The sequence below is a fragment of the Mus musculus genome, chromosome 7 (genome assembly GCF_000001635.26).
Source record: "Mus musculus strain C57BL/6J chromosome 7, GRCm38.p6 C57BL/6J".
In the NCBI taxonomy this organism is placed as follows: domain Eukaryota; kingdom Metazoa; phylum Chordata; class Mammalia; order Rodentia; family Muridae; genus Mus; species Mus musculus.
In genome coordinates, this window is record NC_000073.6 from 115589329 (window position 1) to 115615001 (window position 25673).

The 25673-nt window shown below is 41.2% G+C and overlaps 1 protein-coding gene across 51 annotated transcripts in view; it reads right to left on the reverse strand.

Moving 5' to 3' along the window:
• Sox6 (SRY (sex determining region Y)-box 6) overlaps positions 1-25673 on the reverse strand; it is a 569905-nt gene that overhangs the window by 118457 nt on the left and 425775 nt on the right. For 34 of the 51 annotated variants that reach the window (XM_030242289.1, XM_017322068.2, XM_030242290.1 and 31 more), the window contains one exon: positions 8168-8291. In XM_030242289.1, coding sequence (XP_030098149.1) covers positions 8168-8291 — 124 coding nt within the window. Of the gene's footprint in view, positions 1-8167; positions 8292-8489; positions 9220-25673 lie in introns of those variants that run through there. The other 17 variants (XM_030242296.1, XM_030242303.1, XM_030242297.1 and 14 more) reach the window with 2 other exon arrangements.

Sequence of the window (25673 nt, forward strand, 5' to 3'; positions counted from 1 at the left end):
GGCCACCTTCCTGGTGAGAGCACGGGGGTCTGCCTGGCCTGAGAGGTTTGTGGCACAGGCGCCGGCGGGAGCCTTCTTGGCTCCGGGACTCCGCGGAGGGCAGGCTGCACGGGTGACCGTGTGGAATACAGAGTGCCAGCTGTTTCTGGGACGGGCGAGAGAGTCGCAGAGCTTCTGGGCGGCGCCATCTTTAGCTCCAGACAGCCGGCCACCTTCCTGGTGAGAGCACGGGGTCTGCCTGGCCTGAGAGGTTTGTGGCACAGGCGCCGGCGGGAGCCTTCTTGGCTCCGGGACTCCGCGGAGGGCAGGCTGCACGGGTGACCGTGTGGAATACAGAGTGCCAGCCGTTTCTGGGACGGGCGAGAGAGTCGCAGAGATTCTGGGGCGGCACCATCCTCAGCTCCAGACAACCAGCCACCTTCCCGGCAAGAGCCACAGAGCTTCTGAGGCTGCGACATCTTCGACTCCAGACAACTGGCCACCTTCCTGGCCAAAGCAACACAGCTTCTGGGAAAGATCCTGTTTTGGGCCTTCACCTTCAGCCAGGAGGAGGTCCAAACACCAGATAACTGTACACCTTCCCTGAGAGAGGAGAGCTTGCCTACAGAGACTGCTCTGACCACTGAAACTCAGAGAAGAGAGCTTGTCTCCCACGCCTGCTGATAGAGGGTAACAAAATCAACAGAGGAACAATCTTTTAACAAAGACAACTATAACAACTAACTCCAGAGATTGCCAGATGGCGAAAGGTAAACGTAAGAATCCTACTAACAGAAGCCAGGACCACTCACCATCATCAGAACCCAGAACGCCCACTTCGCCCAATCCAGGACACCCTAACACACCTGAAAAGGTAGACCTGGATTTAAAAGCATATCTCATGATGATGGTAGAGGACATAAAGAAGGAATTCAACAACTCACTTAAAGAAATACAGGAGAACACTGCTAAAGAGTTACAAGTCCTTAAAGAAAAACAGGAAAACACTGCTAAAGAGTTACAAGTCCTTAAAGAAAAACAGGAAAACACAACCAAACAGGTAGAAGTCCTTATAGAAAAACAGGAAAACACATCCAAACAGGTGATGGAAATGAACAAAACCATACTAGACCTAAAAAGGGAAGTAGACACAATAAAGAAAACCCAAAGTGAGGCAACGCTGGAGATAGAAACCCTAGGAAAGAAATCTGGAACCATAGATGCCAGCATCAGCAACAGAATACAAGAGATGGAAGAGAGAATCTCAGGTGCAGAAGACTCCATAGAGAACATCGGCACAACAATCAAAGAAAATGGAAAATGCAAAAAGATCCTAACTCAAAACATCCAGGAAATCCAGGACACAATGAGAAGACCAAACCTACGGATAATAGGAGTGGATGAGAATGAAGATTTTCAACTCAAAGGACCAGCAAACATCTTCAACAAAATTATTGAAGAAAACTTCCCAAATCTAAAGAAAGAGATGCCCATGAACATACAAGAAGCCTACAGAACTCCAAATAGACTGGACCAGAAAAGAAATTCCTCCCGACACATAATAATCAGAACACCAAATGCACTAAATAAAGATAGAATACTAAAAGCAGTAAGGGAAAAAGGTCAAGTAACATATAAAGGCAAGCCTATCAGAATTACACCAGATTTTTCACCAGAGACTATGAAAGCCAGAAGAGCCTGGTCAGATGTTATACAGACACTAAGAGAACATAAATGCCAGCCCAGGCTACTATACCCAGCCAAACTCTCAATTACCATAGATGGAGAAACCAAAGTATTCCACGACAAAACTAAATTCACCCATTATCTCTCCACGAATCCAGCCCTTCAAAGGATAATAACAGAAAAAAAACAATACAAGGACGGGAACCACGCCCTAGAAAAAACAAGAAGATAATCCATCAACAAACCTAAAAGAAGACAACCACAAGAACAGAATGCCAACTTTAACAACAAAAATAACAGGAAGCAACAATTACCTTTCCTTAATATCTCTTAATATCAATGGACTCAATTCCCCAATAAAAAGACATAGACTAACAGACTGGCTACACAAACAGGACCCAACATTCTGCTGCTTACAGGAAACCCATCTCAGGGAAAAAGACAGACACTACCTCAGAGTGAAAGGCTGGAAAACAATTTTCCAAGCAAATGGTCTGAAGAAACAGGCTGGAGTAGCCATTCTAATATCGGATAAAATCGACTTCCAACCCAAAGTTATCAAAAAAGACAAGGAGGGACACTTCATACTCATCAAAGGTAAAATCCTCCAAGAGGAACTCTCAATTCTGAATATCTACGCTCCAAATGCAAGGGCAGCCACATTCATTAAAGACACTTTAGTAAAGCTCAAAGCACACATTGCACCTCACACAATAATAGTGGGAGACCTCAACACACCACTTTCATCAATGGACAGATCGTGGAAACAGAAACTAAACAGGGACACAGTGAAACTAACAGAAGTTATGAAACAAATGGACCTGACAGATATCTACAGAATATTTAATCCTAAAACAAAAGGATATACCTTCTTCTCAGCACCTCACGGGACCTGCTCCAAAATTGACCATATAATCGGTCACAAAATAAGCCTCAACAGATACAAAAAGATTGAAATTGTCCCATGTATCCTATCAGACCACCATGGCCTAAGACTGATCTTCAATAACAACATTAAGAATGGAAAGCCAACATTCACGTGGAAACTGAACAACACTCTTCTCAATGATACCTTGGTCAAGGAAGGAATAAAGAAAGAAATTAAAGACTTTTTAGAGTTTAATGAAAATGAAGCCACAACGTACCCAAACCTTTGGGACACAATGAAAGCATTTCTAAGAGGGAAACTCATAGCTCTGAGTACCTCCAAGAAGAAACGGGAGAGAGCACATACTAGCAGCTTGACAACACATCTAAAAGCTCTAGAAAAAAAGGAAGCAAATTCACCCAAGAGGAGTAGACGGCAGGAAATAATCAAACTCAGGGGTGAAATTAACCAAGTGGAAACAAGAAGAACTATTCAAAGAATTAACCAAACGAGGAGTTGGTTCTTTGAGAAAATCAACAAGATAGATAAACCCTTAGCTAGACTCACTAGAGGGCAAAGGGACAAAATCCTAATCAACAAAATCAGAAATGAAAAGGGAGACATAACAACAGATCCTGAAGAAATCCAAAACACCATCAGATCCTTCTACAAAAGCTTATACTCAACAAAACTGGAAAACCTGGACGAAATGGACAAATTTCTGGACAGATACCAGGTACCAAAGTTGAATCAGGATCAAGTTGACCTTCTAAACAGTCCCATATCCCCTAAAGAAATAGAAGCAGTTATTAATAGTCTCCCAACCAAAAAAAGCCCAGGACCAGATGGGTTTAGTGCAGAGTTCTATCAGACCTTCAAAGAAGATCTAATTCCAGTTCTGCACAAACTATTTCACAAGATAGAAGTAGAAGGTACTCTACCCAACTCATTTTATGAAGCCACTATTACTCTGATACCTAAACCACAGAAAGATCCAACAAAGATAGAGAACTTCAGACCAATTTCTCTTATGAATATCGATGCAAAAATCCTTAATAAAATTCTCGCTAACCGAATCCAAGAACACATTAAAGAAATCATCCATCCTGACCAAGTAGGTTTTATTCCAGGGATGCAGGGATGGTTTAATATACGAAAATCCATCAATGTAATCCATTATATAAACAAACTCAAAGACAAAAACCACATGATCATCTCGTTAGATGCAGAAAAAGCATTTGACAAGATCCAACACCCATTCATGATAAAAGTTTTGGAAAGATCAGGAATTCAAGGCCCATACCTAAACATAATAAAAGCAATCTACAGCAAACCAGTAGCCAACATCAAAGTAAATGGAGAGAAGCTGGAAGCAATCCCACTAAAATCAGGGACTAGACAAGGCTGCCCACTTTCTCCCTACCTTTTCAACATAGTACTTGAAGTATTAGCCAGAGCAATTCGACAACAAAAGGAGATCAAGGGGATACAAATTGGAAAAGAGGAAGTCAAAATATCACTTTTTGCAGATGATATGATAGTATATATAAGTGACCCTAAAAATTCCACCAGAGAACTCCTAAACCTGATAAACAGCTTTGGTGAAGTAGCTGGATATAAAATTAACTCAAACAAGTCAATGGCCTTTCTCTACACAAAGAATAAACAGGCTGAGAAAGAAATTAGGGAAACAACACCGTTCTCAATAGTCACAAATAATATAAAATATCTCGGCGTGACTCTAACTAAGGAAGTAAAAGATCTGTATGATAAAAACTTCAAGTCTCTGAAGAAAGAAATTAAAGAAGATCTCAGAAGATGGAAAGATCTCCCATGCTCATGGATTGGCAGGATTAACATTGTAAAAATGGCTATCTTGCCAAAAGCAATTTACAGATTCAATGCAATCCCCATCAAAATTCCAACTCAATTCTTCAACGAATTAGAAGGAGCAATTTGCAAATTCATCTGGAATAACAAAAAACCTAGGATAGCAAAAACTCTTCTCAAGGATAAAAGAACCTCTGGTGGAATCACCATGCCTGACCTAAAGCTTTACTACAGGGCAATTGTGATAAAAACTGCATGGTACTGGTATAGAGACAGACAAGTAGACCAATGGAATAGAATTGAAGACCCAGAAATGAACCCACACACCTATGGTCACTTGATCTTCGACAAGGGAGCTAAAACCATCCAGTGGAAGAAAGACAGCATTTTCAACAATTGGTGCTGGCACAACTGGTTGTTATCATGTAGAAGAATGCGAATCGATCCATACTTATCTCCTTGCACTAAGGTCAAATCTAAGTGGATCAAGGAACTTCACATAAAACCAGAGACACTGAAACTTATAGAGGAGAAAGTGGGGAAAAGCCTTGAAGATATGGGTACAGGGGAAAGATTCCTGAACAGAACAGCAATGGCTTGCTCTGTAAGATCGAGAATTGACAAATGGGACCTAATGAAACTCCAAAGTTTCTGCAAGGCAAAAGACACCGTCAATAGGACAAAAAGACCACCAACAGATTGGGAAAGGATCTTTACCTATCCTAAATCAGATAGGGGACTAATATCCAACATATATAAAGAACTCAAGAAGGTGGACTTCAGAAAATCAAATAACCCCATTAAAAAATGGGGCTCAGAACTGAACAAAGAATTCTCACCTGAGGAATACCGAATGGCAGAGAAGCACCTGAAAAAATGCTCAACATCCTTAATCATCAGGGAAATGCAAATCAAAACAACCCTGAGATTCCACCTCACACCAGTCAGAATGGCTAAGATCAAAAATTCAGGTGACAGCAGATGCTGGCGTGGATGTGGAGAAAGAGGAACACTCCTCCATTGTTGGTGGGATTGCAGGCTTGTACAACCACTCTGGAGATCAGTCTGGCGGTTCCTCAGAAAACTGGATATAGTACTACCGGAGGATCCAGCAATACCTCTCCTGGGCATATATCCAGAAGATGCCCCAACTGGTAAGAAGGACACATGCTCCACTATGTTCATAGCAGCCTTATTTATAATAGCCAGAAGCTGGAAGGAACCCAGATGCCCCTCAACAGAGGAATGGATACAGAAGATGTGGTACATCTACACAATGGAGTACTACTCAGCTATTAAAAAGAATGAATTTATGAAATTCCTGGCCAAATGGATGGACCTGGAGGGCATCATCCTGAGTGAGGTAACACATTCACAAAGGAACTCACACAATATGTACTCACTGATAAGTGGATATTAGCCCAAAACCTAAGATACCCAAGATATAAGATACAATTTCCTAAACACATGAAACTCAAGAAAAATGAAGACTGAAGTGTGAACACTATGCCCCTCCTTAGAAGTGGGAGCAAAACACCCTTGGAAGGAGTTACAGAGACAAAGTTTGGAGTTGAGATAAAAGGATGGACCATGTAGACACTACCATATCCGGGGATCCATCCCATAATCAGCTTCCAAATGCTGACACCATTGCATACACTAGCAAGATTATGCTGAAAGGACCCTGATATAGCTGTCTCTTGTCAGAGTATGCCTGGGCCTAGCAAACATAGAAGTGGATGCTCACAGTCGGCTATTGGATGGATCACATGGCCCCCAATGAAGGAGCTAGAGAAAGTACCAAAGAAGCTAAAGGGATCTGCAACCCTATAGGTGGAACAACATTATGAACTAACCAGTATCCCGGAGCTCTTGACTCTAGCTGCATATGCATCAAAAGATGGCCTAGTCGGCCATCACTGGAAAGAGAGGCCCATTGGACACGCAAACTTTATATGCCCCAGTACAGGGGAACGCCAGGGCCATAAAAGGGGAGTGGGTGGGTAGGGGAGAGGGGGTGGGTGGCTATGGGGGACTTTTGGTATAGCATTGCAAATGTAAATGAGCAAAATACCTAATAAAAAATGGAAAAAAAAAAAAAAAATACTCAACCAACAGATAACATTTGTGTATGGTTTACTGCAAGGTTCCCAAGACTGGGTCAGATGAATGAAGACTATTACTGAATTCTGGTGCCAGCTCAGCATCAAGATCAAACAGCCAGCTTAGTTTAAATCAATGTTCAAAATGGAGCTACCATAAAGAACTAGGTCAGAGTGTGAACACTGATGAACACATGTTCTCTTATACTGAATGTAAAGACCAACTCTATAGAGAGGGGTGACTTCTAGAAACCTCATGGGAATAAAGATCCAGGACCCTTAGTCTAAAATGTGGAAACCAGAACTACCTCAGATTTTAGAATATTTGCATAGATTTACCAATGAAGAAAAAAATGATATATAGTGTTTTAAAAGCCAGAACTTTTCAATGTCATCTTGACACCAACTACTTCCACTTTCAGAATACTTTCTTTTTTGAAACCAGAATGCTCACCCTTGACTCGTTTGTGTCTGAAGACTTTTTAATCAGCCCTCAGAGGGACCCATCCTTAGAATCAGTATCCCTGGATCATCTGAGTCTCCCCCAGATTCCTTCTCTCATAGGAAATTGAGTTCCCTACCAAACACAGAGAGGCATCTATGGTCAGAAGCCGTTTTAATTGTAAGTTTGCTTTTGGGCTGTTTCATCAGTTTCCTTAGAATCTCAGTGAGGTGGTTTATATCTGTGGCTTAAGCATATTAAAATGCCTTTGTTCATGTTCTAAGCCACACATATAAAGGAACTGCTGCCCTCAGATTGGCTGTACCCTGACTAGGTAGTTCATATAATCAGGCTAATATGTTAAAAGGAACTTGACACAGGAATTATTAATGAGCAAAACAAGGTCACTACCTCTGAGCTGGGGTCACTTACAAAGAACGCACAAATGAAATCGAGGTTGGCTTCTGTGTACTTGGCTATTTTCTTACGTTGGATTCCTTTGGCAACCTATCTTTAAACATTTAAAGCCATGTTTACAAGGAGGCTCTGAAAGAACTTCAAACCATTATGCCCCTAATTGAATTCCCCAGGAGTCCAGGAAACTCAGAGGAAAAAAGAAAAATCATAGCATTTGCTAAATCATCTCAAAGCACATTTCACTACAAGGTTATATGACCTGATTTTTTTTTTTTTTGAGTTCAAGGATGAATGAAGACTATTACTGAATGCTTCATTATTTAGACCAAAATAAAAAAGAACTTTACCCATCAGTGGTGAAATAATTAAATCAGCAGTTTTAACTTTTTTTCCCAAAGGACATTTTCCAAAAAAGGAAAAAAAAAAAAAAAAAAAGAAAAGGAAAGAAAGAAAAGAAAGAAAAAAGAATAAAAGAAAAGAAAAGGAAAAAAAAAACGTAAACAGAACCCAAAGGCAGCATGACCAGTTTCCCAGTGTGAAAGCTCAAGATGGGCAAAAGACCTGTGGACAACCAAAAATGGTTAAGGGTAATGGAGTGAGAACCATGTGGGACTTTTATATGTGAGTTCGAAATAAACTCTAATGAGAAAAGAGAGAAGTAAAAGTTCTAGAGACCGATTAGTTATGACAATGCCCCCCCAGCTCTGGTTTTACTTTGAAATAGGCTTTTATGGTGTTTTTATCCATAGCTCCCTTGTCTGTGCCTGTGTTTGTTGTGACTACTAAGCAAAAACATGTGGGCCCGAGCATTTCCAAAAATTGTACCCGCGGCTCTCCACTTACCTGGCTTGTATGTTATTCCAGGGGGGAAGAGGAATCCCTGTTGGGCAGCAGCAGCTGCTGCCAAGGTCCGCTGGTCATGTGGAAAAATTGGGATCATGAGCGGAGGCATGTGCCCCTGAACCTGCTAAACAGAAGAGAGCCTGTGATCAGACAGGGAGCAGATGTTACCAAGAAGCACTTGTCTCCCATTGCTGGAGCTGCTCTGCTGCCCACACAGCCGCCCACTTCAAACCTCTTTGCAGAGCTGAAGCTGAGAACACTCAGGCAAACTCCACCTAACTGGTCTCCTTAGCTGCCTGCCGTGAGCAGACCACCGTCTTACCAGAGACTGACCACATCCCTGCTTTCATCTCAAGGTGGTCAGTGGCCTTCTTCTCTCTTGACTTGTTTTTCTAGACTTCTTTTGTGAAAGAAAGAGCAGGAAAACTAAATGCTCTGCTTTCCTCTCACCCTGTAGGTGAGAGGTTCTGCCCTTTCCCCTGCACTACATTCTAAGCTTCACTGTGAAAACAGTATTTAGCATCCGTGGCCAGAAAGTAATGTCTAATTGTTATATATTCCAGAAGCTGTGTGTCTCCCTCATCCATGAGCTTCTTCCAAAGCCTCACTGCATTATATTAAACACACAGCGCTTCAGATTTAAGGCTACTATATCTTGGCGCCCAATTAAACTAATATCCTTTGCCATACACACCTCGCTGTAACATATAAATTGCTTGTCAGCTTTATGCACTGCCATGTAGCTCAGTAATTATGGAGTTGTATCCACTGAGCAACTCATAATAAATCCTACTATATCAGATTTCATTTGACCTCAATAAACGTATCAAAGACCACAAAAATGCAAAAGAGAAAAACATTCAGTCTACATCAGTATTTGTGCTCTATATAAAGGAAATCAGAGCTATGACAGAATCATGCTCCTGAAAATCACATTTTAATTTCCTACCTCCCTTCTTTTCTCTAGCAAGCTGCCCTGGTTCCAGCAGAGCAGAGCAGGGAAGCTTTGTCCTGGCCTTTAAGGCCTGAGTCCATAGGCGGAGCCACGGGACTTTCTTCATTTAAAGATCAGAACAGAGATGCGTCAAAAGGCACAGTCTTTTGGTTTAGACAGATCTAAGGCTTTCGGTGACACAAAATGACTACATTATACACTTAACTAAACATTAAGATAGAAATGTGTTCCAGCAGTTCTACAAACTCCAAATGCATCCTCTAAATTCCTAAATCTTTTCTTTAGATGAAATCCCATATATGAGCTGATGCCCCTGTCTAAATGGTACCAGCTTACTTTCTCCTGTCTCTGTCCCTTCACAGCCAGGGACACTGTGTAAATGCTTCTGTGTGGGTCTGAGAGGTTCCATTTGCCAGCAGTCTTTCTCGGGGGAATGCCCTAAGATGTGGGTTAATAAAGGGCAAGCAAAAAATAAACACTTTACAGTATTTTTTTTCTGAATTCATTTCTCAGGAAAATCAAGTTATAATAAAAAGGTCTTTGTGCAATTACTACCTTGCCAGTGGGGCGTGAAAGAAAGTAGCTTTGAGCAGCTATTTCTTCTATTTTAGCTGAGGTAAGCCCAAGCTTTGTACATGAGAGAACCAACTTTGCCTGGTTAAATTGGAGCTGAACCTCTAGTGCCCGTGCCTCACCTTTAGCCTGGAGGAAAAATACCAGGTTTGCTGTTCAACCCCAGTTTGCTATGACCCTGTACAAATGTGAGATGTCCAAGATGAAAGTGGGAAATTCTATACCAGAAAACAAAACACAATGTCTTTATGAGTGACTACTCGTCAAAGGACATCCCTTCACATCCCTACAGAAAATGTGGTCCTAGCATGGGCCTAGAGCACCATATAAATGCCTTACCCTGAAGAGGAGGCAACACAGAAGAGTGAGGGTCTGCATGTTGTTTGTTCTCTCTCTCTCTCTCTCTCTCTCTCTCTCTCTCTCTCTCTCTCTCTTTGTGTGTGTCTGTCTTCCTTCCTTCCTTCCTTCCTCCCTTCCTCCCTTCCTTTTTTCATGTAACAATGAAATAAGCTGCTACTATGTCTTAGGGGTTTGAGAAGCAGCTAAAGAAATCACTGCTACTCAGCTTAAGAGAGAGAGAAAGGATAAGATGCTATGTGCCACATATAAAAGATGGTGCTGAGACTGAACAATTATAGGGACAGAATAAATCTCAAGAGAAAGGGCTTTTAGGAAAGCTTTGTACAAAGATGGATTTATCCAATAGTGGCTCTGAGATGGAGCAGTACCTGCCCTTTCCCTAGAGGTACTGTATACTTCTACATAAATTGTGTATGCATGTGTGTGTGTGGTGTGTGTGTGTGTGTGAATATATATATATACATATATATGTATGTATATATATATATGTATGTATATATATATATATGTGTGTATATATATATATATATATATATATATATATATATAAAACACATGGAGCCATTCCAACTTTGTGATTCTATGATTACTAAAAAGCTATCATTAAGAAGACAGTGTCAACAGAGAGCCACAAATGGAACATTGACATCACTCTACCTCACCAAGCTCAGGGACCATCACGGAAGAAGGAGCAGAAAGATTCTAAGAGGTAGAGATCAGAGAGGATGAGAAAAAAAAGTGTCTTCAGGATGTGACAGGGTCACTGTATTCACTACAACTATGGCTGTTACCCAAGGTGAACCATGTAAACATTCTAACATGGCAGGGGAAGGAGCTCATGAGCTCCCACCTCTAACTGAGGAGCTGTGGACAGCTGATGGCTTCTGAGGTACAGGGAGTAAGTTATTTTAAAGGATGTGACCACTCCCCAGAGGTTGGCCATAGTCTGTTTGATGGTCCCACAACCAGGAGAATATGGGCATTAACATTGTATTAAATGAGTCTTTAAAAAGTGATGGGGTGGATGGAGGTTGGAGAGACAGTTCAGCAGCTATGAGCACTTGCTGCTCCTGTGGAGGACAACTGTTCGTGCCCAGCACCCACATTATAATGTCTTGCAACAGTGATCTGTTTCTACAGTTCCAGGGGGACCCAATGCCCTTTTCTAGCCTTAATGGGCACCAGGCATGCATGTGGTACACATACATATGTTCATATAAATAAAATAGAAGTAAATGGATTATCTTTTTAAAAAGGAAAAGAAGCCATGAAGAGGATGTAGAGAAGTAGGGATAGAAGAGAGCAAGCGTGAACATGATAAAAACGCACTGTGTTGGAAGAATTAACAAAAACACTTTTAAAAGAACATCGTGTGACTGTAGTCATTCCTTTCATGTATTTACTGAAAACTGGCAGAGTCTCCATTAGTGAACAAGCCCAAGTGTCTGTCCCCTGTACTTCCTGAGCCATGTGCTCTTCAAAAACTTAACTCTCCTGATCCTGTCAGTTAACACTTGCAAACACTGACTAGGTGCCCGGCAGTCACCGTGAGGAAAGGAGAACCAAGCTCAAGCCTGAGCACATTCCCTAACATAACACTTGTATTGTATTGTAGTCAACATTAGCTCTTTGGTTTTTTTTTTATGTTTGGTAACAGGAAAATATCAAATTATGGTTAAACAGAAGACAGTAGATCTTATCCATAACTCTACTTCGAGAAGAAAACCGCGAGCTAACTGGACCATTCAGTTGAGACAGCTGACACTTGTCAGCATTTGGCAGACACTGTGCTTCACCTGTGTATAGTAACAATTTTGAAATTTTGGTTTCTTTAAAAAACACAGAAATATAAAAATACATTTTTGTTTTAATCTCAGACATGGGATACAGGGCTGCTCCAGATTGTCCATGGCAGCTGTCTATGATTTGCCTTGTGCTCTAGCAGAGGTGTGATTTTTCCAGCTGCAGATATTTTCTGAGATTGTGTGGTATTTGAGATTCTAGGCATTTTTCAGAGGGTGTGTACATGCTGGGGCCTCAGGGGGCATGGCGTATTGTTGTTAGTTGGTTGTTGGCTGTTTGTTGGTCATGGTTTGTTAAGTAGTCATGTGCAAAGAAGAAAACAACAAGAAGAAATTAGATAAACTAATGGTGAATATCAAACATCCCCCAAGGAACTCAACGTCCCTAATGAGCAGAAAGTAGTCCAAGGATAATATCACCCCATTTTCTGACCCTTGACTTTATTCAGGGATCTCTTTCCTCTTTATCCTTTTTTCCCTCTCTCCCTTATCTAGTTTTACTGGACTGGAAGGGTGGGGGGAAAGGATGGAAGAAAGAAGAACCCACAAAGTAGTAAAGATAAGCTATGCCTGTGTAATCCAGTACCAAGTTTCTAGAAAAACATGAAAAGGAAGAAGTGGGACTAATTACAGGGATTGCCTGGAGATGAAGCATGGTGGCTTCTAGTGTCCCTTGTTAATCAGCATCTTAGAAATTTAATTTTCCATCAGGTGAGCAAACAACACAGGGAGAAGTTGAGTGTGATTGTCCATCTGAAATTACCACTCTCATCTAAGTAAAATGGCTGTGTTTGTTTTTATTTATTGTGTATATGGTGTGGGTAGTGTGACTCTGTGTGTTCATGTGCATGAACACATATATGTCTGTGGAGTGTACCTGTGGAGGTCAGAGGACAACCTTGGGTACTGGTTGGCCTTCACTGCTCAACTTGTTTAAGACTTTCTTTGCTGTTGATGACTGTAAATGCCAGGCTAGCTGACCTGCAAGCTTCAGAGATGCTCCTGTCTCTGCCTCCCTTCTCCTCCTAGGAGTACTGAATGACAGATGTATGCTACTACACCTGGCTTTACCTGAGTTCTTCAAATTTTATCTCAGATTCTCACATTTGCACATCACATGCTTTATCCACTGAGCCATCTCTCCAGTCCCTGGGGTTGTTTTTGCATGCTAAATAACATAATTGTAGGTGTTTTGCATTAACATATGCAGTTAGAATTTGGGGTCATTCCTTTCTGTCATGCTCTTCAAGGTTAAAAACACCAAACCCCTTACTGGTAACTATTATCCAGGAGGCTGTTTCAGTCAAGAAGTCGGGATAGAGACAGCACGAGAGCAGCAGTGCTAACTAACAGAGCCAGGACTAGAGCTCCGAGAAGATCTAGGCTGGACAACAGCATCAGCAGCAAATGTCAAGACATAGGTCTGGCCAATAGCATCAGTAACAGGTGTCAAGATAAGGTCTGACCAACAGCATCAGCAGCATTTTCACAGAGCAAATTCTTCAGGTCCATAGCATGTCTTCTGAGTCCGATCAATGCTCTGAGGTGAACCAAATATGTAAACCAACATTTCAGGGAGAGTGGTGATGCTTTGATGTACATTCACACAAACAAGTGTTTTTTAAAACTGACAAGGCTCTGCCCTACCCTCATGAACTTGGAATCTGTACTGGAGGTGAAGCTGGAGCATGGAAATTTCTAAGCAGCTCCCAAGAAATGCTAGTACTGCTGGCCAGGGACAATTCCTTGAGAATCCTCACTTTAGTCCAATTCTTAAATTGTACACACAAGGAAACAGACTAACAGTGATCATATAAGATACAAGGCTAGGGTTACACTGCCTCTGACAGCTGGACCTAGAGTCCAGAACTGCCAATAACTCTACACAGTTGTTTGTTATTACATGGTGATTTCAGTAGTAGTAAAAAGAGAGATCAGTTTTAGCCAAGGGACCTAGAGGTTTCCAGCTGATAGTAATTTGCACGTCAGGACCATATTCTTGGAGACAGTTCTAGGGTTTGGATAATGGGAGCACTGTCAAATTTTAAATAGTTTCCTCCTTTCTCTCATTGTTATCCAGAACTTATTGTTCATGGCATTTACTGTCACTAATTCTGATCACTGATTACAATACATTCATTAGCTATAATCATTTAGCTCCAAGCAATAAAATTGCCTTTAATGTCTTATTCCAAGCAATGGGAATCAAATCCCCTTTGTGCATGTGAGCAAGAGCTCTACTACCAGGTTAGATCCCCAGCACTTTGTCCTTCTTTTATTATGAGTAAAGCAAGGATGTAGTGAAGCAAAGTGTCCTATTAAAGCCAGCATAGACAACCACTGCTTAGACTGAAGGCTGAGTGCAGACAGGACATTTCCTTTTTGAGTTTTAGTTAAAGAGAGGTGATGATGGCCAATATCTTCCATTGTTCCCCTTATACCTCCCATTGAAAAGGTGATGTGTTTACCCTCTCTCATTTAATCCTTACAAGCCCATGAGGCACTCAATTTTATTCTTACTCACTGAATGAGAAAGCCAAAGCTGGACAACACTAAAATAACTTGCTAGAATAACTTCATCAAATAAAAATGTAGCATGTACAGGATCCAAGGTCAGATCAAGATCAAAGTTTGTACTTGTCAGGGATAAGGTTCTACTACAAATTGTCATGCTATATTAAGCATGAAGTCGGGTTTTTCAAAGCAGATCTAAATGGCATTGGGAATGCAGTTCTTTGAGGCAAAGTTGTAGATTTCCACTCAGTTGTAGTAAACAATACAGTGAGAGTATAGGCAGCCTTTATCCAGTGTCCTTCAGTTGGGAAGATGCTAGAATTTACACCATAATAGCACAAAGGGACTCACATTTGTATCTCTACCACTTACTCAGAGCTGCCCAGTGTGTTGAAAATATTGTCTTAAAAATTAGCAAGGTTAATAAAGCCTATTGGTACTTGTATCACCTTCTACAGTCTTCTCCCCAGCAGGCTCTTCCTGTGCTCACTAACAGACTGTTGGATGAACACGGGAAGGAAAGGGAAAGCAAGCAATAAAGATTGGGAAAGAGGGCTTGGTGGCTATACAAGAACCATAGAGCAGACAAAGTATTTTCTTCTCCTGCGGGCTGTGAACTAAGGTAACTGCTCTGAGTGCCAGTGACTAGGGCTGATGAAGCATTATGGAAACAAATAAAATTCTGTGTTCTGAAAAATGTGATCCTGACTTCTGTCCCACTCACCCATTTGGTGGCATGTGAGGAAGGGTAGTCATATGGAAGACGGCAGCTTCCCAAAGTATTTTACTGAAAACTAAAAGCAATCAAATTTCCCACACTCCATCAAAGAGTAACCAGTCTCCACATGTCTTGTCATGTGGCTATATCAAGATTTTAGATGGCATTTCTCTTTCTTGAAATTGTAACTTTCCTTGTATATATTGAGATATTCTTTAATTATTCTATAGATAAAGAGAAAGAAATGACTTTATAAATGCAGAGAATAAAGCTTGATGTGGCCAAAATAAATCTCAGCATGAAAACGTCATTATTTCTACTGCTGTGGAAAAAAAGCACTAATTGGCAGGGTATCTAGTGAGTTAACAAGAAAGAAGGATCTCGTCTCAGGTCAAGCTTAGTGCATGCTGGAAGGAACAAACGACTCTCAAGTACTACTGTGTCCCTGTCCTACACTTCTGCAACCCCTGACCGACACATTTCCCTTCTTTAGAGAGAGTAGAGAACACATTCTCCATCATACAGGCTGTATGCCTAGAAATTTTAATTGGTGGGGTGTTCCACGCATCATTCAGGAAGGAAGACAGCAGCAGATGCATGTGAAACACTTGGGTCCGCTCCCTTCCAAATTTGTGAAATAGCATTGCTGTGTCAAGACTCATGCCTTTGTTTTCCCTGTGCTAAGTTGTTGACGATGCCATTTCTTGCCATCTGCCCCCGAGCTTCATTAAAGATACATGAATGGGCTAAGTCTCGCCTGATAGCTTGCGAGGGACAGGTGCTATTGTTTGTCCCTGAAGACTTGCACTAAAGATCTGACTCAGAATACTTGAGAAAGAGCATCTGTAGCAGTCAGTCAGAGCAACTTGGCAGAGACCTGGCTTCGTGCTAATATGCAAACAGAGTGACACTCAGGGGGCCTCATTTTCTCTTTCATGAAGATGGTTCCACTTTTTTTAGTGATATGCAATAAGTATTTGTATTGAAAAATCATGTACATATTAATGTCTGTGCTTGAGTTAAAGACTGGGCAAGTCAGGGTTTTTTAAATAATTTATTTCCAGAAAATAATTCCTGGTATGGTTTAATTGGAGAAAGTCTTTTGAAATGTTGGAAAGAAAATCTCCAATATGTGTACACCATGATGGAAAGAAAGAGGAAGATGGGGGTTGGGGAGAGACAGCAGAGACTGAGAGAGAGAGGCAGAACTAGTACACAGACAGTGAAGAGGGATCAGTTTCCCTAACTGCCACACTTGTCATCGCTGAGGATAGCTGAGTAACCTATATAATATATTATTCCAAGGTTAAAAACTGCAACATCTAGGAGAATGAATAAAAGGCCCAAGAAACTTATATGAAGAGCTTTAAAGTGCAGGTAGGAGTTGTCTCTCTGCCAAACAGTACATAGCAAACTGTAACACTTGAGTAATTAATTCTGGGAGATTATGAAGGAAAAGGTCCCATTTGGTAGTGTATATTTGTGGGACTGTGATAAGCAGCCAATTTTGGTTGAATAGGGCTTGCTCCAGTGACCCAGTAGAGAAATCTACAAGGGACAGAAAGGCGAGCCACGTTCCCAGAATCAGGTGCCTGTCCATAATTCTGTGACTATCAGTCATGCAGATGGTGTCCCAAGCTTCGGGCATTCTGGCTAGACACCACCTGCACAGTTACCTGACTATAGCAGGTATGCTCCTCCCCACAGTTACCTGGCAACAGTAAGATAGCCCAGCCCACTATAAGAGGGGTTGCTTGGCCCCTCCTCGCTTTTTTAAAGACTCCACCCCCACAGTTTCCTGACTATAGCAGGTATGCTCCTCCCCACAGTTACCTGGCAACAGTAAGATAGCCCAGCCCACTATAAGAGGGGTTGCTTGGCCCCTCCTCGCTCTTTTTAAGACTCCATCTCCACAGTTGCCTGACTATAGCAGGTATGCTCCTCCCCACAGTTACCTGGCAACAGTAAGATAGCCCAGGCAACTATAAGAGTGGCTGCTTGGCCCCTCCTCGCTCTCTTTAAGCCCTCACCTTTCTTACTCTCTAGCCCTCCTCTCTTTCCCTTGCCCCCTCTCTCCACATGGTCATGGCTGGTCTCTCTCTCCTACTTTCTCTCTTTCTCCCCTGCCTTTCTACAATAAAGCTCTAAAACTATACACTATTTCTGATCATCATGGCCCGCCATTCTTTAACACTTTAATGATGGGATAGGCTTTCTCTTAACGAGCTGCGTCTAACCTCCCACCAGAAGGCCATTCTGTGCTCCAGCCACGGACCTAACCAAGGACTCTCGCCCGTGTGGGAATTATCTAGTGCCCCTGTCCTCTCCTCCCGTCAGCCCTGGGGCCCAGTGCCACTCTCCGGCCCCCATTCTGGTCTCAGCTCCTCCAAGGTATCCAGGGTGAGATGCCAGAGTCTGGGAACCTGGTGCCTAGGACTGCCTCTTGTCCACCACTCGCCAGTGGGGTCCGTGGCTTCCTACAGCCAGACACCCACTTGGGGCTGCGTGGAGAGCATGTGGCAGTCCTCCCACATCCACCCGCCCAGAGCACCGGAACTCTAGTGGGACTCTGGTTCTCTCCCACTTCCCTCTTTCCCCCACACCCACGGCCCCACAAATGGTAGCAGAGGATGGTTGTGAGCCACTATGTGGTTACTGGGATTTGAACTCAGGACCTCCAGAAGAGCAGTCAGTACTCTTAACCGCTGAGCCATTTCTCCTGCCCAGTGGTGGCTCAAGCCTTTAATCCCAGCACTTGGGAGGCAGAGGCAGGCAGATTTCTGAGTTTGAGGCCAGCCTGGTCTACAGAGTGAGTTCCAGGACAGCCAGGCTATACAGATCAACCCTGTCTCGAAAAACCAAGAAAAAAGAAAGAAAGAAATCGTGTAAATGGAGGGTGATAACAGATTCAAGAGCAGTTAATAAGGTAATTCAACCAAAATGGGCTGCTTAACACAGTCCCACATATATTTTTCCCCCAAAAGAAACTTGTTCAGTGGCAAGTGTTCTGCTAAGTAAGTGTGACACCAGGTGACTGTGCTCTGTCCTTTCTTAGGAAGTTCACACAGAGTCCTCTTGGTTGACCACAGCCCTCATCTACTAAGCTCTTCAGTTCACTTGCCATGTCTTTCTAGGTACATGCAAAGCCGCTGAATGGCCAGTGTCATTTACATTTTAATCTGCCCCCATTACTCTCAACAAAGGGATAAGAACATAATGAACACTGTGTAATGGCTGACCAGTGACTCAGAATAAGACCAGAACTTCCACATTGTGATAACATTGTGCTTACACCTGCAAAGGATAGGAAAATGTCAAAGTACATCTTGAGATAACCTTGTCTGCATTTGCTTGACATATCTAGCAAATCTCTAGCTGGCTGCAGTTAAAAAGTAATTAAAGGGAAATCCTGGCAGGAACAGGTTTGAAATACACATCTCCTAGAGAATTTGTACACAGAGTCCCACCAAAAGGCAATGAATATACACTGGGTAGATACTGTAGTCCATTAGCAAAGGGATCTTTGGCTCCTGTTTGTTGCTGGGGACAGGGTGGTATTTTATCAACCCATTCCTTCTGGCCCTCTCTTCTTTCCCTCTCTTTTCATCTATTCTCTCTTCCCTTTCTCCTCCTCTTCTCAGCTTTTTGGGGAAATAATAGATAAGATATTTTGTGATCATTGTTCATTGTTTTTTATAATTTAAAAAATTATAATATAAATTTTTATAATTATAGCTATGAATTTTTATATAATTCATTGTCCCCTAGAATTCTCCAAATTCTTACTAATTAGCCAAGAAGATTCCCCCAAAGGTAGAACCAACTAAATATATTATAGTTTAAAAGCATCCTTTACAAAACTCAATTTTTTACTTCACTCATCTACTTCTGCAATCAAATTTTAAAAAGCACTAACTTTATATTGCATGGATACCATTTGTCCTATTTGCTTTCTGTTGCTGTGATAGGGACCATGACAGAAAGGAACCAGGAGGAATGGGCTTATTCAGCTTACTCCTCCCAAGCACAGTCCCTCAGTGAGGGATGGCAGGACAAGAACTCAGTAGGAACCTGGAGGTAGGAACTGAGGCAGAGATCATGGAGAAATGTTGCATACTGACTTGATCCCTCTCTCAGATTGCTGTGACAAGCTAAGCAGCACACTATTCCATATATTACACATCAACAAGAAGTTAATCTAAGAGAGCAGCTACAACACTTACTTCTCCTTACTAATCAGACCATTACATAGTGAAACATTTGAAATATTTACAGAAGAAATAAAAGAGACACAGCTTTTCCCCAGCTTTTCTTTGTCCCCACACCATTACCACGAGTGATTGAAGTAGGCAAAATTAAATCAGTTTGCTCAATTGTCCTTAAGACAATCATTCAAACCCTCCACCCAGCCCAGCTCTCTTTGCTTTCTTCCTTGATTATTCAGCAGAGAAGGAGACTTTGCGAGGAAGAGCAGAGCAGCTGTCTGTCAATGGGCACAAGCTCTACACCACTTCTTTAGATACACCCCAAAGAGAAAGCCAGTCCTGATGGAGACACTTGTCCTTCTTGACACCTCTTCATTCTCACTGCACACTGAGTACTCTAGCCCCACTAGCATTTTAAGTGGGCTGACATCTTTTTAATCTACCAGATCTCAATAATGAAGATTATTGCTTTAATCCTGGTTTGTCTATGTATGTTCTAAGTATGGAACTTTTCAAAGAAAAGAACATGAATTTGACACTAACAGACTTACTTTCTACCATCTCTTACTTACTGTCCCTCATTTCTTATTCCTAAAATGAAGAGCTTGACACACAGCCACCTCAGTTATTCTTAGGAGGAGCATTACTTCCTGAGGAAGGAGGCAGTGTCTATCTTATTTCAACTCTTCAAAAAACATGTATTGTGTCTCTATCACTGCATGGCTGGTAGCTAGGTTACTAGAGATATAAAGTGCCTATAGCCTCATTTCATTATAAAGTACTATTATGTTAGTCTTCACTATACCCTAATATAAGTCCTCCTGTCTGTCAGATTGCTTTGAAATAATGTCAACCAAGCAAGGAAGAATTTGCTTCAGGAGAAAATCAAATTATGGCCAAAAAAAATCCATTAGGTATTGCTCCATGATCTTTCCATGGTGTATACACCAGAAAAAAACAAGAATATTTATGAGGACATAAGTCAGATAATTTTCTTAAAAAGATGATAAATGTTAATTAAATGTGCTTAAGTTTCCTTACTATGTTTTAAGAAACTCTCACCAGGAGGGAGATAGAATATCCTGGCCATAAAGAAATTAATAAAACATGTTATGCAAAAGTAAAATTTATGATTCATTTGGAATTAGATATCTACCACCTTTTCAATCCATACAAATGCATAATCTTGTCAATTAAATATTATTGTTAAGGTCTAGTAGTATGTTAAAATCACTTTAAAGTGCGACTAAGGAAAATTCATGTGTGTTTATTACTCCTCAAGGGTCTATTAGTGGGCATTTTATTCAGATCCGTGCTGTAAAATCTGCATAAAGTCAGCATATTGTTATCCCCATGTGTGCATTTGTTTGGTTAAAGCAGAACAGCAAATCTCAATTTTTGCAACTTCTGGAAAAGTCAAGAGAAGTAAAACAGTCTTAATTTTAATCAGATACAAACAGTTATCACTACAGAAGTGAAGAGTTGACTATTATGCAAATAGTCACAGTTAGTGGTCACCAGGCCATCAGAGAAGACCGAGCTAGTCAATTACTTTGGCTATTTCCAAAGACTAGTGAAGATGAATGTCCTATGCTATCCTGTCTTCTGTCTGGAGAAGTAGGAAGCATTTTTAGAGACTGATGATTGTTGTTCTTAAGTGGAAACCTCATTAAATACACAATGATCAGAGTGTTTTGCCAAGATGAAAATTATTTCTTTTTCATATTTTGTATGAATGCCATCTACGTACATTCCCATTTGTAAAGAATGTGGTGTTTCAGTCTCTGTAGCAGCTACATCCATATATAAACCTTTCATAAACTTTTGACCTGTAATGAAGGCAAACTGGGTTTGACTCCTGAACTGTTTTATAGAAGCATGTTCTGCTAGCAATGACCAGAGTTCAATTATTAAATTCTTCGTCTAGAAATGCAGGTTTATATTTGGAACTGCAGGTCTTGTTAAAGTTCTGTTCAAACACCTTAAACGTAGGAGCATTGTGTTCACCAGACTCAGTAAGAGGCCTTGCACAAACTAGATGCTCAAGAATTTGTGACAGATGTATCCAAAGCTTGTACTTGACTTAAAAGCTAAGCCAAGGCAGTGCTGAAGACTTTTATCTGCTTGATTAAGTCAAATACCTCATATCTGCAAGCCTCATACAAGGGTAACAAGAGGAGAAACCTCCAGACACAACTTACCCTGGTGCACTTGAGTTTGCTATGCCAGAATCTAATTTCCAGGTTTGCTTTTTAATAAGAAAAATTAAAATTGATTTAATTCCTTTATCAAGATTTTTTTCTAGTTTGATCAGTCAGTTGAAGTTCTTCTTTAGTATAATTTGTAGATGATGCTAAGAACCTTCACCAACTACATCATCCCTGCCTAAGAGGATGATATGCTCTCAACAGAACCACAAGTGTAATAGTCCAAGTCATGATTTAAAAATGTTTGTGATGCCATCTTGGGCTGGCTATACAGTACATATTCTAGAAGAAAATTTAAGCTTCAACTAATTCAGAGAACAAAAGCTGTTCTTTCTCAAGCAAGGCCTGAGAAAGACACTGTGCAGGATGTAAAGAGAACATAAGGTTTCCATGCTGTCAATGTCTGGCATGTAGATAGTCTTAGGAGATATCAGTGGGATGCTACTCTGCACACTGTGTGTGGTTGGAGGGCAAGCAGGTGATAATCAGAAAATGGGTACTGAGGACAGGTATAAACGGTAACTGTCACCACAAGCCTAGTGGCCTTCAAGTTGGTCATCTACTATACCCACCAAGCTTTGAACAACAACAACAAAATCCCATTCACTATGATGTCATCCTGGACATTACATACAACTCCTACTGTACTTTTAGCATGTACACCACACATGTGCATACATTCATAACATATATACACAAAGCATACTTACATAGTATACACCATATCACACACAAATCCACATTTGTACAACACATACTAAACATACACCATATACATACACACAGATGCACACATATGTACATATATCATATACATCTATTCACATAACACAACAAACTTAAAAATACACTGTATAAAGATATACCTCACACATTCACACACAATAGACACAGGATCACCTACACACCGTAAGTACTCAAAAAAATCACACAACATTCTTTTATATACTACACATCCATCCACACACAACACAAGCATGTTCACATACATACCACATATATACATAAATACAATACACTCTCATATATCACACACACTCACACACAACGCACACATGCTCACTCACTCACATACACACAACACGCACACGCTCATTCATACACATACCACATACATAAAACATGCAGTCAGCATACTCTTATATACCATACATACACACACAAAATACACACACTCACACATATGCATTCTCATACATGTATAAACACACACACACAATCCTAGATCCTCCCCAAGCTTGATGAACAAGTCAGTCATTGGGCCACATGGAAGATGTTGTGGAAGGCAAGAAAGATAGTGGATGCTCAGATGCTTCTCCATTAGCAAGAGAGGACAAGATAGTGGGAAAATACACACTGAAGTAAGCTGAGTGGAAAGCGACTCTAGTCAGTGACTCTGGGGTTGTAGGTACAAAGGCCCTAAGGCAGCAATAATGTCAGGCAGGGGTGGTGAGGCCAGAATACAGCTAGCAGAGAGGGGAAAGGAGAGGCTAAAAAGTCCTAGATACACAGATCCTCTAGGGTAGCAAAGAGCTCAGGAAGTTGGCTATCCTCCTGAGAGTGAGGCACAGTCCCTGGGAGGGCTTGAAGAGAGAGTGGTGGCTTGAGATTTAATTTAAGCTCATCACAATGCAAATTGGAAATGGAGACTCATTTAGAAACTGCCTCAGTAGTCCACAACCAGGGGTGATGTGGGCATATTTCACTCTTGCATAACTTCTCTGTTCAAGCGGAAGGAAACATGTGGCAGACATCACAATAGGCTGAGGGGAGCATCCCCAAATTCAAACAAGGAAGAGGGAATGTGATGTTGGCTGACCCATGCTCCTTTATGGTGGTCTCCTGAGAAGCCATGTGTGCCCTTGAAGATGAAGGTGCACCCTTTGAATCTAGTGTCTCCTTCATGCTGCAGCTGAGATGAGTAGATCTTCAAACCTGGGTGGAACCTGCTGTGCCACAGGAACGTTCACCTACCTACTATGTCCCTTACCAAAACTTTAGGCAATGGAGAAAGTTACTGACAGAAACTAAATGCAAATTCTTAATTCCATTTCTTTGTAGAAAATAAATATTTAAAACACTTAAAGGTAACTGCAACCTTTTTATAAGAAAATGTCAATAATAAAGATCCCAATGACAGAATTTAATAAATGCAAACTGGCTCAAATATTGGTTGAAAGAATTTCTTTACATTTTTTGGTAATAAGGGTAATGTCATATTTGGTAAATAAAAATGGGCTCTCTAGTATAAAGGCAGATGTAACAGTCATTCACTTCTTGCCACCCTGCTGGTACAATGACCAGCCAATAGTGTTGTTTTGTGCAGATTAGTACTAACTCACTGCAATTAATAACTCAACAGCAGAATCACAAGTAAAGAAACGGAACCCAATGGTGATGAGAAATGGAAAGATGCTGGTGAGCCAGTGGGATAAAGAAAGAACAGAGCTCACATTGGCAAATGAAACTCCTGACTCTTTAGTATGATTGCTTGAGCCAAAACCTCTTACTAAGAACTTGTCTGGATGGGGTGAAAATATTTGATGGTGCTTAGGAGAAGGGAGCATGAGGACTGCCACAGGATAAGGCTTAATCATAATAAGACTCTGTCTATAGAGGGGAAAGAACAAACAGATCAAGCTAACTATGGCACATGCCTATAATTCCAGTAGCTTTGAGGCAGAAACAGGACAGCCTAAAAGTCTGAAGGCAACCCAGTTCACACAGGAAGTTCTAAGGCAAGGCTACAGAAAAGACTTAATTTCTAGAAAAGAAAACAGTGGGGGTGAAAAAGAAAAGGAGAGAGAGAAAGAAGGAGAAATAGAAGGAGAGAAAGGGAGGGAGAAAGGGAGGGAGAAAAAGAGAGAGAGAGGTAGAGGGGGAGAGGAAGAGGGGGAGGGAGAGAGGAAGAGGGAGAATAAGGGGGAGAGAATGAAAGAGGAAGAGGAAAAAAGAGGGAGAGAAAGGAGAGAGAAAGAGAACAAGAGAGGGAGAAAGAGAGGGAGAAGGAGAAAGAGAGAGGGGGAAAGAAGAAAGAGAGACAGAGATGGATTTTAAGATTTTCTTCATTCTGTATTTTCATGCTTTGGTTTTTACTTAAGCACAATGTTGCATTACCTTTGAGAACAATTCTTAATGGGAAGTTAAGAAAAGAATGCACAGCACAGATTTAAACATATGCCCATATAAAGTCATCCCTAAACTTCTGGATCATTAAAAGAACCTTGGTGTACAGGTTTGTCCTAATCATGAGATGTTGAAGAACTAGATGGCTAAGTGTAGCAAGAACACTAAGGAAAAGGACAGACAGAAGCAAAGGTGCCTTCTTGCAGGGAGCGACATCTATGGACTCCAGTTTGACTCCACTGTTGCCATTCTGTTCCTTGCTTCAGCAAAAGGAGACTCCAGAGCTGGGAGTTGAACCCACCTTGGAATAGTGTGTGAACGCTGCAGTGACCAAAAGCTCCTTACAAAATGTAATTGCTATGAAAGCTTTAATACATGGAAAAATGTGTGTGAGAAAACGTGCATCTCTGTGTCTACTTAAGCTTCTTGTGCTTTGCCTTGGCTCTTTTTCTTCTGTTTGTTTTGTGGTAGCACAGGAGTTGGAGAGGTCTGCATGGAGCCAGGGGAGAGAAAACTGTAATCAGAAAATATTGTATGAAAAAAAAAACTTTTTCAACAAAAGAATAGAAAAAGCTTTCATACACATATTTTCATTGTTCTTTTGTGTAGCTATGCATGTGTTCATGTGTATGTACACATGTGTGAGAGCATATATGCATAATGTGTTTGCATGCGTGTAGAAGTCAAAAATCAAACTTCCAGTGTCTTCCTATACCACTCTTCACATTATTGAGACAAGTTCTCTGTCCAAACCTGGAGATCACTAATTTGGCAAGACTGGCTGACTGGCAAGCACCCAGAGATCCAGCTACCTCAGCACACGAGACTCCACCCCCCTGAGCTAGGATGACATGCATGTGCAATCCCTGGCGTTTTGGGTGCTGGGGATCTGAGCTCAGGTTCTTATGCTTTGAGATCCATATGTTCACTCGTGGGAATTGCTTTAAATTGAAATTCCATATGACTATTGAAAAGTAGGGTATTTAGATTGCTAAACATACCAATATAAATACAAGGGCTGACCTATCAGTGCCCCAACACTAGCT